The sequence below is a fragment of the Ranitomeya imitator genome, chromosome 5 (assembly GCF_032444005.1).
Source record: "Ranitomeya imitator isolate aRanImi1 chromosome 5, aRanImi1.pri, whole genome shotgun sequence".
Classification (NCBI taxonomy): domain Eukaryota; kingdom Metazoa; phylum Chordata; class Amphibia; order Anura; family Dendrobatidae; genus Ranitomeya; species Ranitomeya imitator.
Window position 1 is genome coordinate 103,612,325 of NC_091286.1, and position 13,025 is coordinate 103,625,349.

At 46.0% G+C, this 13,025-nt stretch overlaps 1 protein-coding gene across 3 annotated transcripts in view; it reads right to left on the reverse strand.

The window, feature by feature from the left end:
• MRPS5 (mitochondrial ribosomal protein S5) overlaps positions 1–10,506 on the reverse strand; it is a 129,126-nt gene extending 118,620 nt beyond the window's left edge. Inside the window, exon 1 of one of the 3 annotated variants that reach the window (XM_069768999.1) lies at positions 10,370–10,506. In XM_069768999.1, coding sequence (XP_069625100.1) covers positions 10,370–10,415 — 46 coding nt within the window. In that variant the 5' untranslated portion in view covers positions 10,416–10,506. Of the gene's footprint in view, positions 1–9,675; positions 9,718–10,122 lie in introns of those variants that run through there. The other 2 variants (XM_069769000.1, XM_069769001.1) reach the window with 2 other exon arrangements.
• Positions 10,507–13,025: the final 2,519 nt, after the last annotated feature.

Here is a 13,025-nt window from a genome sequence, read left to right on the forward strand (position 1 = left end):
AGAATTGCAGTCTCCCAGAGAAGAATCGGGTAAGTGAGAATTCCAACAGCTGATCTTTCTATCCTCCTGGCAATAAGCCGCTGCCAGAGAAGCCTGGAGGGGACAGAGGACTCTCACTGCAGATGTAACAGAGAACATAGCAGTGCTGGGCAAAACAATCTTATCCGTCAGCTGTCCAATGTTTAGGGGGAATTAAAGGGGTTTTACCAAGCTTGAAAGATATCCCCTATCAAAGAATAGGGAATAACATGCTGATTGTTGGGGGTCCGATCACTGGGGCTCACACCGATCCTGAGAATGGGGCTCTGAAGAGACCCGTGTAAATGGAGCAGAGGCGGAGCATGAGCACCTGCCCTCCATTCATTCCCAATAGGAGGGCAGGAGATAAGAGCGCTACTCATCTCTTTTTAGCACTTTCAATAAGACCATATGGAGTGGAGGTGCACATGCTGGATCTTTGCTCCCTTTAGACAAGGCCCTACAAAACCCTCTTCTCAGGATGGATGGGGTTCCCAGTGGTTGGCCTCCAGCAATAGGAACAAGCCGGATTACTCACCGGTAATACTCTTTTAGTGAGTCCACGACAGCACCCTACAGGAGAGAGAGGGATCCGCCCCACAGGAACTGGAAACCTACAGAAAGATAAAAGGGGGCGGTCCGCCTTTCCTCCTCAGTTTTGATTTCAGAGTACCCGGAGGACCGCCAGTATTAGGCAAATATAATTTATTTCATTTTCAAACTCATTTGCTCATGTATGATTAAAAGAATTTTACTCAATAGTTAGTACTATATTAACCTAGGGAGGGATGTAAGAGGGTGCTGTCGTGGACTCACTAAAAGAGTATTACCGGTGAGTAATCCGGCTTTTTACCCCTCGCCACGACAGCACCCTACAGGAGATCTTTCAGAGACCATCACCTAGGGAGGGACCACCGTGCTGAGGACAGTCCTGCCAAAGTCTAGGTCAGAAGTTGAGGATAGGTCAAGCCTATAGTGGTTATAGAAAGTAGAAGGATCTGACCAAGTTGCCGCCTTACATATAGTTTCTATTGGGACGTCTCCTCTTTCGGCCCAGGAGGATGCCATAGCTCTGGTAGAGTGCGCTGTTATGCCTTCCGGAGGGTTTTCTTTCCTCGCGGAGTAAGCCAGTGTGATAGACTCCCTGATCCACCGGGATAGGGTGCTCTTTGTGACTGCATGACCCTTCTTGTGACCCTGAAAGGATATAAACAGAGCCCTACACTGTCGCCAGCTACTGGTCCTTTCAATGTATTTTAAAACTACTCTTTTAACATCTAGAGTGTGATATTTACATTCCTCAGGAGTGGAAGGGTTACTGAAAAAGGTGGGTAGGACTATTTCTTGTGACCTATGGAATTTCTTCGCTACCTTGGGAAGATAGGAAGGGTCTAATTTAAGAATCAACTTATCCTGAAAAGTTAGCAGGAAAGGTGGATCTATAGAAAGAGCTTGGATGTCACTGATTCTCCTAGCTGAAGTCAGTGCTACCAAAAGGACAGTTTTAAGTGATAAATATTTAATGGATACTGAATCTATTGGTTCAAATGGAGGGTCTGTTAGGGCTTGTAGAACTAGATTTAGATCCCAAGGTGGAATTCTAGGTATATTAACAGGATTTATCCTTTCACAAGCCGTGATAAATCGGGATACCCATCTATTTCCTGCAATGTTATGGCCATAGAGGGCTCCTAGTGCTGATACGTGAACTTTTAACGTATTTACAGCTAAACCTAGTTCCCTCCCTTTTTGAAGGAATTCCAGGATAGACTGTATCGGAATTTCTGATGTGTTGGGAGATTTATGGAACTGTAGGAATTTTTCCAGATTTTTGTATAAATTTTCGTAGTAGAGCGTTTTCTACTTTGGAGGAGTGTGTCAATTAGTCCCTCGGAAAACCCCCTTAATTTTAGCATCTGCCTCTCAAATTCCAGGCCGTCAGATGGAGATTGTCCACCTGGGGGTGGAGAAACGGACCCTGGAAGAGAAGATTGGGTGTCGAGGGGAGGACCCAAGGGTCCGAAACCGACATGGCTTGTAGGCATGAGAACCATGGCCTTTTGGGCCAGAATGGTGCTATTAGTACAACTCTCGCTCCATCCTCCCTGATCTTCCGAATGACCTGTGGTAACAATATTATCGGAGGGAAGGCGTACGCTAGACTGTATTGCCAAGGGATTTGGAAAGCGTCTAGAACGTCCGGATGATCTGCTAACGATAGGGATGCAAATTTCTGGACTTGCCTGTTTTGTCTCGTGGCGAAGAGATCTATTTGCGGACAACCCCATAGGGATACTATCCGTTTGAAGATATGATGGCTTAGGCACCACTCTCCCTGCCTTAGGGTATGTCGACTTAAGAAGTCTGCCTGCTGGTTGTTTTTCCCCCTTATGTGAACTGCAGTGAGGGATAATAGATGTTTTTCTGCCAAATCCAGAATTTTCCCAGCGGAAGACATCAGAGTCTCTGATTGAGTACCTCCTTGTCTGTTTATATAAGCCACTGTGGTGGTGTTGTCTGAAAGGATTCGAACGTCTTTTCCCCGGAGCTGTGGGAGAAAATGATATAAGGCGTATCTTACTGCATTTAGTTCTTTCAGATTAGATGAGTTGTGGCCTTCTTCAGTGTCCCATTACCCTTGGCAAAAATCATTTCCCATATGAGCGCCCCATCCATGAGGACTGGCGTCAGTGGTTATAATATGAGATGGTGTTATTACCCATGGAACACCACTCATCAAATGGTTAGAATTCAGCCACCACGTTAAAGAAGATAAAACTTCCTGGGACAACGTTATCCTTGCATTTAAGCTAAGTAACAGTCTTTCCTCTTGGAGGATTTGGTGCTGCAGTGTCCGGGTATGGTATTGTGCCCACTGGACTGCAGGTATACAGGAAATAAGAGATCCCAGTAATGACATGGCTTTTCTTAGGGTCATTTGTGGATTATTTATTGCTGTTGTGACTTTATGTCTGATGAGTGAGATTTTTACCTGAGGGAGCAGACATTTTTGAGTTATGGAGTCTAGATGGAACCCCAGAAACGCTTGAAGTGATAGTGGAGTCAGTCTGGATTTGCCGATATTGATTATCCAACCTAGATCCTGTAGAGATGAAACTGCATGAGCTAAACGGTCAGCACATTGAGAAAATGAGTTTCCGATGACTAAAAAGTCATCCAGGTAGGGCACAATTAATGGCTCTTTTTGACGAAGATAAGCCATCACCTCTAGAATCACTTTGGTGAAAATCCTTGGCGCTGTAGAAAGGCCGAAGGGCATGGCTGCATACTGGAAATGACAAATCTTGCCTTTGATTGCCACCGCTACCCTGAAGAACTTCTGGTATCTGTCATGGATAGGGAGATGGTAGTAAGCATCTTTTAGATCAATGCCCCCCCATCATACAGTTTGGAAAAAGTAACTTTATGGTGGATTTTATAGACTCCATTTTAAATGTATCATTTTTAATAAATGAATTAAGCTTTTTGAGGTTAAGATTGTTCTGAATGAACCATCGGGTTTGGAAATTAAGAATAGAGGGGAATAGAATCCTCTAGTCTCTTGTCCTTCCGGAACTTGGACTAAAACCCGTTTTGATAATAGGGTTTGGATTTCACTCTCCAGGGCCTCTTGTTGTATAGGCGAGCTGAGAGATGTTATAATATATGATTCGTGGGGAAAGCGAGAGAATTGTAATTTTATTCCATCTCTGATTATATTTAAAATCCACGAACTAGTTGTAATATTTTCCCACTGGGGAGTGAAAAATTTTAATCTGCCCCCTACTGGAATGGTTATATCCTTAGTATTTGCTGTCTTTTGGGGGGTTGGGTCTTCTGAACATGGTACCTCTTTGTTTATCTTCTTTAGGGAACCATGTTGTCGACCTGTCCGTCTGCCTTCTCTTGCCGAATGGCCTTCTCTTAAAGGCTCTCCTATAAAAGGGAATAGATGTATCAGGAAAAGCCTTTTTCCTGTCTTTTGCCTTTTTGAGTATGTCGTCTAAGGTTTTGCCAAAGAGGAACTCACCCTCACATGGGATTGCGCATATCTTAGATTTTGATTGTGCGTCCCCTTTCCAGCTCTTCATCCATAATGCCCTTCTTGCATTGTTTACCAGACCTGCGGATCTAGCCGCTAGGCGGAGAGAATCTGCAGACGCGTCCGCCATAAAGGCTGCTGCACCCCGTATTAAGGGAATAGCTGCTCGTAATTTTTCCCGTGACATTTTATTCTCAATGCTTTGGTCTAGCTGGTCAATCCAGATGAGCATTGACCTGGCGGTGCAAGTGCTCGCTATTGCTGGCTTAAATATGCCTGTAGTTGCCTCCCAGGATCTTTTAAGGGACGACTCGGCTTTGCGATCTAGAGGGTCTGAGAGTAGTCCCGCGTCTTCAACAGGCAATGTGGATGGCTTAGAGGTAGAGGCAACAGCTGCGTCAACCTTAGGGATTTTGGTCCACGTAAGTAACTCATCGTCACTAAACGGGTATTTCCGTTTTGATGCAGAGGGCAAAAAACTTCTCTGATCTTGTTTCTCCCACTCTCTTTTTATTAATGCTTTTACTGCTGAAATAACTGGAAAGCATTTCCTTTTTCTCTCCGCCAAACCCGCAAACATTATATCCTGCGTGGTTTGTGCGCCCTTTGTCTCCTCACACCCCATAGTGTCTCTTATTGATTTCACTAGATTATCCACACTTTCTACGGGGAAACATGAACGTCCCTCAATTTCCGAAGCTGATGATGATGATGATGATGATGAAGAGGCTATAGAGATATCTGAGAGTACAGCTTGTTCACTATCAGAGTCTGATGAGGGCGTTGGCCTTTTGGATTTACTTTTTTGTGATTTATCCTGTGACATAGTTTTTAACTCTTCCCTTATAATGGCGCGTAAGTCCGTAATGGACACTGCTGCTCCTTGTGTGGTTTCTGCTATACAATCTTTGCAGAGTTTTTTGGGGTATGCGTCTGGTAGGGGCTGGCTGCATAAGGCGCATTCCTTATGTTTAGTTTTTTGCCATTTTTTGGCCTGGTCAAAATTAAGACATAGCGAGAGAAGGAGAAAGAGAGAGAAAGGAGGGAGACGGCGTCAGCTTAATAGGCAGAGTTTATAAACTCACCCAGTGAAGCTTTTTATTACCGGATCAGACGGCCGAGATCCTTTGGATTTATCCACAGTGTCGCTCTTTCGACCGGCATCTGATGATCCTCTGCTGGAGCGGTCCTTGGTAGGAACTGGTTCTCCTGCTGCAAGATCCATGGCACCTGAAGATGACATCTTGCATCGCAGGTAACACTGGTTAGCCAGCTTAAATAGAGCGCCATTTTTTTTTTTTTTTTTTTTGTAGCGGTACTGCGCATGCGCGAACTCGCGCCACCCCCACCGCTGATCTCGGCCTGCTTACTCCGGAAGTTTAGCATCTACTTCCGGGGTGAACTTACTAATAGCGGACAGCGCTCGCGGTGCGGCCTTCTCCGGACCGCCATGCAGGGAACTCCTGCCACTCACCCTTCCACCGGGCGAGGATCACGCTGGAGCCGCCGCATAATGCAGATGCCGGGCGGCTTTCTCCGGACCCGGCCATCTGTATGCCTCCCAGACGAGGAGGGAGCCATCTAGCGGAACTCCCCCGACGCTGCTTCCAGGCTGCAGCCCCTGCCGTTCCGAAGACACTGCACAGGCGGCGTACATGCCTAGGTATGTCTGTAGCTTTTTAGCGTCCTGTCGTTCCCGCAGGAACAGGAAACCTAAACTGAGGAGGAAAGGCGGACCGCCCCCTTTTATCTTTCTGTAGGTTTCCTGTTCCTGTGGGGCGGATCCCTCTCTCTCCTGTAGGGTGCTGTCGTGGCGAGGGGTAAAATTATCCTTTATTCTGTGGCTAGGTAAACACTTAATGCTTCGCAAGTTAATAAACTACACAGTAAAGGCCCACACACACATTAGATGTTGGTCGGCCAAGCGATGCTTCCACCAAACAGCCATCTCAGCCGACTCTCCCACACACAGAAGCTCAGTCGGTCACGTCTATATTTTCTATGATAAATCCACCAGCTATCATTTTGGACGTCAGCTGATCTCTGGAAGAACAGCAAGCCAATAACTCCCCAAAGAAGGAGGGCTTCCTGAAAAAGTGAAAAACTTGCCATTTTTGCCTGCCTCAAACAACTCCATCAGCACAAAGCCTTATATGCAACGTCTCTGCATATAGTACCACGCTTAAAATTTGGTCTGACACCAAGCTGCTATCAATATGACCTGTATTTCACATGTACACACCCATAGATGTACGTTGTACATACTAATCAATAGGGGGGTTGTCCAGAACTTAGATATTGATATGCATTTTTATACTTTGAATAAGTCATCCATATCAGATGGTTTGGGGTCTGATACCCCATGTTTAGATGAATGCCGGTCCCTCTGCAGCCAGAAGTGAAGCAGATGAAAGCTCCATACATTCTGTAGGGTTCCTCTCATATACAAAACAGTGACATTAAAACAGCTGACATCGAGCTCAACCCTATTACCCCACTTGCCACCGCACCAAGGCAAATGGGAAGAGAGAGACTAAACGCTGGATTTGGCGCATATTATGGATGCACTATTTCTGGGGCAGCTGAGGGCTGATGATTTTACTCTGGGAAGGGGCCAATATCCCCAGGAATATCAGCCCACAGCTGTCTATTTAGCCTTTGCAAACAGCTCTGAGCCGTTAGTAATAGCCTGGGAACCTTTTGGGATATTGGTCCCTTTCCCAGATTATTAACATCAGCCCCCAGTGGTCAGCTTTCCCTCTACTGGTTATGAGAATTGCGAGAGAGCCCTATTATTATTTTTTACATTATTTTATACACAATGTACACAGCAGGTGCTGAATACAACTCCCATCATTGTCGCCTGGCCGCACTGATATCAGGAAGACCAGGCGACAATGACGAGAGCTTCCTTTCCATGCCGTACTTAGGAACAGCGTCAAGTGTACAGCTTTTCATGGTACGTGTCACACGGATACCTCCGGTACATGTTTTTCCAGTACTGGAAATATCAGGACGTGTGAGGGGGGGAATTACAGCAGGAGTCAGTGTCTGTGCCTCTCTCCTCATCTCTGTAAATACTGTACCACATCTGTGAGCACGGATGCTGGCGTTACACCATGTGCGCACGCGATTCTTTTCAGGCAGAGCTTGCTTTGACCAAGTGAGTACTATCAATCAACACAGGGAAGCAGCACGGAGCATCAAATCTCTTGGTCACAAAAAGAATGCACCAAGTACCAAGGGAGTAAGGGTACCGTCACACTATACGATTTACCTACGATCACGACCAGCGATATGACCTGGCCGTGATCGTAGGTAAATCGTAGTGTGGTCGCTGGGGAGCTGTCACACAGACAGCTCTCCAGCGACCAACGATGCCTAGGTACCCGGGTAACCAGGGTAAACATCGGGTTACTAAGCGCATGACCGCGCTTAGTAACCCGATGTTTACCCTGGTTACCAGCATAAAAAAAAAAAAAACAGCACATACTTACATTCTAGTGTCCGTCAGGTCCCTTGCCGTCTGCTTCCCGCACTCACTGACTGCCGGCCGTAAAGTGAAAGTGAAAGCACAGCACAGCGGTGACGTCACCGCTGTGCTCTGCTTTCACTTTACGGCCGGCAGTCACTAAGTGCGGGAAGCAGACGGCAAGGGACCTGACGGACACCAGAATGTAAGTATGTGCTGTTTGTTTTTTTTTAGTTTTACGCTTGTAACCAGGGTAAACATCGGGTTACTAAGCGCGGCCCTGCGCTTAGTAACCCGATGTTTACCCTGGTTACAAGCAAACGCATCGCTAGATCGCATCGCTAGATCGCTAGATCGGTGTCACACACACCGATCTAGCGATGCCAGCGGGAGATCCAGCGACGAAAGAAAGTTCTAAACGATCTGCTACGACGTACGATTCTCAGCAGGATCCCTGATCGCTGCTGCGTGTCAGACACAGCGATATCGTAACAATATCGCTGGAACATCACGAATCGTACCGTCGTAGCGATCGAAATGGCACTGTGTGACGGTACCCTAAGTCACCTTTATGACTGTGCTTAGTTTCAATAATCACTCCAATCAAAGCTTGTATCCATTTAGTATATTGCAATCATCATGTTATATAGCACTGTGTACTTACAATTGCTCCTTTTTCCCCCTTCTACTCATAATTATTCTGTTTTCCATTAGGTATATAACATTGTGTGATTAATAACTGACTAGCTGAATCCTTCTAAGCTCTATATAGAAACAGGAGGTCAATTTTCCCTGTATGAGTCATAAGTCACTGCAAAAGTCAATGACAGGAGGGAGGAGAAGAAGGGAGCAGCTGGGTCAGGAGGTGAAAAGAGGAGTAATTTATGCAGGGAAAAAAGACTTCCTGTTTCTACATAAAGCAGAGAAAAGAGAAGAATTAGCTGGGTAGAAAAGCAAAATGAGCAATTGTAAGTACACAGTGCTGTATGATATGATGATTGCAATGTATCAAGAGGATAAAAACTTTGATGGGAGGAGAAGGGCTTCTTTAAATAGTGACTGTGGAGCGAGATACCCATTTTTACCCAGCTGCAGAAACCACCAACAGCAAAAATCAGAGTTTGGCTGCAAGATTTCAGGGAAAATATGTTTAAAGATCCAGCTTGAGACTATAAAGACAGACAAGACTAGTTTGGCGCTGCTGACATCTCACAGCACCAGTAGAGGCAATGGCCATGTACCATACATGAGAGGGAGCCGTTAATCCACTTTAGCGATGCAGGGAGATGATGGCCGGACTAGTCTTGTCTCCGGACGGATCATTAAACTATATTTATTGAAGCAATTTTGAAAAATACACCTGACTAATCATTATTGATTCACGCTACCTGCGATTTGGACAGCCCGACTGTAGTGACAGATTCCTCATAATATTAAAGGGGTAGTCCGAAATACAAGTTAACGCTCATCTTGAATCCTTAACTATTTAATGCCATAATCTAAAACTATTCTCGAATATAAAATTGCATTAAAAATTCCCTATATTTCCCCAAGAACTTTTCTGTTTTCCCCTCCTTCCTTTTTTTTAAACCAACAAATTTGTAAAGTTTTAAACCGATACAAGTCATACAGTCAGCACAGAGATAATATTCCCCACTTCCTTTCTGATTATGCTATGTTTGAGAATGCCAGCGCTCAAATGACGTGTCATGGAGGGGCAGAGTCCGTAGACACTGACTTGCAGGGGTGGCGTTAAGTCTCAGCACCAACGAGTACTGACAGTGCGCTCTGCTTCCAGTTCACTACTGCAGATCTGAGGCAGCAAGGGAGCGCACTGTCACTATGCGCAGCGCACAGCGGCAGAGCAGGGACTAGCCCGGCCACTAAATGGAAGGTCAGGGATGATGCTTCATTTCAGGAACGTTTTACGTTTCAGCATTCCAGATTCTTAAAGGAAGCATCATCACAAAGGAAGTAGGGGGAAAATAAAGGATAGAGCATTAATGCAATTATACGAGAACATAGTTTAGATTATGGCATTAAATAGGAAAGGATTTAGGATGAAAACTAAAGGGGTAGTCCACTACTAGACCCTTCTAAACTAAATGTTCGGTGCTGACAACATAGTAAAGCCTATACTCACCTCCTGTGTCGGCGCCGTTCCTGAAGAGTCAGCACTCGCTCTCCCGGGGGCTATGATGCGGTGCTGTGTCATGTGACGCCGGCGTCCAATCAGCACTGTCGTCACTGTCTCCGCCTTTGGACTTCCTCTTCATGTTCAGTTTGTCTGAAAGCGGAGACAGTGACGCCAGCGCTGATTGGCTGCTGGGTATCACATGTCATTCCACCGCTTCACGGCCCCCGGACCGCGAATGCCAACACGGCAGGGGAGTATAGGCTTTACCATCACTACTAGCCGCATGATAAAGGGCCACGCAGCGACACCGGACACGACACACGTGGCACAGCCACAGATCGCTGCATGCTGCTGCTACACGGAAGAGTGGACGGCGTCACATAGCGACCCATACGTTACCACGGTCACCAAGTCGCCATCATTCAGAACCAGGTGGCTTTTTCTGACTTTTACCTTGCGGTACCGTGCAATCTGCCTCCATTCACATGCATCACGCCGCGGTATTTGGCCAGAGCTGCCCCAGTGCACATCTGTACTGGAGAGCAAGGAGGAAATCACTAGACTTTCATAAAAAACATATTTTCCAAACGGATTTAGCCAGAAAACTTCTTTCTCCGGGTAAAAATAATCTAATAGCAGATTTCTCCTACACTACACAGATCACGTCAGACACCGGCGAAGACCGGGCGGATTATCTCACCTCTGCACACAGAGCGGAGGACACCGCACCATCTGAACGCCGCCATCTCTGCCCAGGGCTGCCGTCACCGCTGCCTTTATAATCATCGAAAAGTAATCTGCATTTCTCATTTAACAAACACTGACTAAAACAAGCAATCCTTCACGTAAGACATCTCTATTAATCTCCGCAATGAAACAAATGGTCAAAAGGAATAAACTGTCAATAAATTGCCATTTTTAGTCAGGCGACGTTGAGAACACCTTGCAGCGGGGTCCTTCTGCCGTCAGGCCCCACTGAGCTTGACAGCGCGATGCAAGCAGCATGGAAAGAGCGTGTCGTGAGGCGCAGGTGTCACGTGATCTAAACCGGAAGACAAGCCACACAGCGCCATTTTTAAAGAGGGCAAATTTTTCCAGAGGAGAATGATTAGTGATAGAACATAACACGAAATGTCTGTGGTCTTTCTCCAGAAATGGAAACCAGCGTGGCTCCCTCTTGGCATCACTGTAGCTCTGCTTCTCTGTACACCTGTCTCTGCCTATATCTGTGGTCATAGGAGTGAAGAGAGTGAGAGTAGAAAGATGAGGATACTCATTGGTGGTGTTTATCCTACACAGCACAATGTAGAGCAGAAAAGAGCATAAATAACAATCCGTATGTCTCCTGTGATTCTCCCTTCTCGGGGGCTTTCATACATCTTCTGCTATTTTTGCCTTTATTTTTTTTCTGACAGCAAACGCTGTCCCTGGTGGTGTTTCCACTAAGACCGGGGTCACACTAGAGAGTTTTACGGACGTATGAGAGGCGCAAAAACTACGCATTGCACACGGACCAATGATTCTCTATGGGGCAGCTCCTATCTGCCGTATAATTCGCAGCCGTATTTCACGGACTGAGAAAATCGCATCATGCTGCATTTGCCAGCGTTTTGTGCAAAAAATCCGCCAATGAAAGTCTATGGGGGCGAGAAAAATACGGATTACACACGGACCATCAGTGTGACTTGCGAGAAATATGCAGCGGTGTTCTATAGAAAAGCCGATAATGCAGTGCGGTGTACAGTAAAATCACACTGACAGGTTAGAATAGAATAGATAGAATAAATGTCTACACCTAGAATAGGGGTATATATATATGTATATATACCTATTCTATGTGTAGACATTTATTTTAGCTATTCATGTCTCATATCCTGTCGCGTCTGATAAGGAGCAAAAGCCGACAATTGAATTGCCGGCTTTTCTGCTATCTAGCGCTGTATTAAATGTAAATAAATATATAGTGGATATATATATAAAATATATAAATATATAAATAAATATATATTTATTTGATCTATTCTATTCTAACCTGTCAGTGTGATTTTACTGTACACCGCGCTGAATTACTGGCTTTTCTATAGAACACCGCTGCGTATTTCTCGCAAGTCACACTGCTGGTCCGTGTGTAATCCGTATTTTTCTCGCCCCCATTGACTTTCATTGGCGGATTTTTTGCACAATACGCTGACAAATGCAGCATGCTGCGATTTTCTCAGCCCGTAAAATACGGCTGCGAATTATACGGCAGATAGGAGCCATATATATATCTATTATATAATTGTCTAAGGCTCACTTCCGTCTGTCTGCCCTTCTGTCTGTCCTTTCTGTCATGGATATTCATTGGTCGAGGCCTCTGTCTGTCATGGAATCCAAGTCGCTGATTGGTCGCGTCAGCTGCCTGTCATGGCTGCCGTGACTAATCAGCGACAGCCACAGTCCGGAAGAAAATGGCCGCTCCTTCCTCCCCGCAGTCAGTGCCCGGCGCCCGCATACTCCCCTCCGGTTAGCACTCACACAGGGTTAATAGCAGTGTTGACCGCGGTGTAACGCACTCCGTTACCGCTGCAATTAACCCTGTGTGACCAACTTTTTACTATTCATGCTGCCTATGCAGCATGAATAGTAAAAATATCTAATGTTAAAAATAATTTAAAAAAAATTAAAAAATAGTTATACACTCACCCTCTGGTGGCCCCCCATATCGAAGCAGTTACCGATGCTCCTCACGACGCCCCGGTGACCGCTCCATACATTGCGGTCTTAACAGGGATATGGTGCCCACATTGCTATAGACTGCATGAGCTGTGCAATATACTACATGGACTGTGCAATATACAACGTGGGCTGCGCAATATACAACGTGGGCTGCGCAATATACAACGTGGTCTGCGCAATATACAACGTGGGCTACGCAATATACTACGTGGGCTGGGCAATGTACTACGTGGGCTGGGCAATGTACTTCGTGGGCTGGGCAATATACTACGTGGGCTGGGCAATATCCTACGTGGGCTGGGCAATATCCTACGTGGGCTGGGCAATATACAACGTGTATTGCGTGGGTTGCGCAATGTACTGCGTGGGCTGCGCAATGTACTGCGTGGGCTGTGCTATGCACTACGCATACATATTCTAGAATACCCGATGCCTTAGAATCGGGCCACCATCTAGTCTACTATATAATTGTCTAAGGATCACTTCCGTCTTTCTGTCCTTCTGTCTGTCTGTCTGTTACGGATACTCATTGGTCGCGGCCTCTGTCTGTCATGGAAATCCAAGTCGCTGATTGGTCGCGGCAAAACAGCCACGACCAATCAGCGACGGGCACAGTCCGGAAGAAAATGGCCACTCCT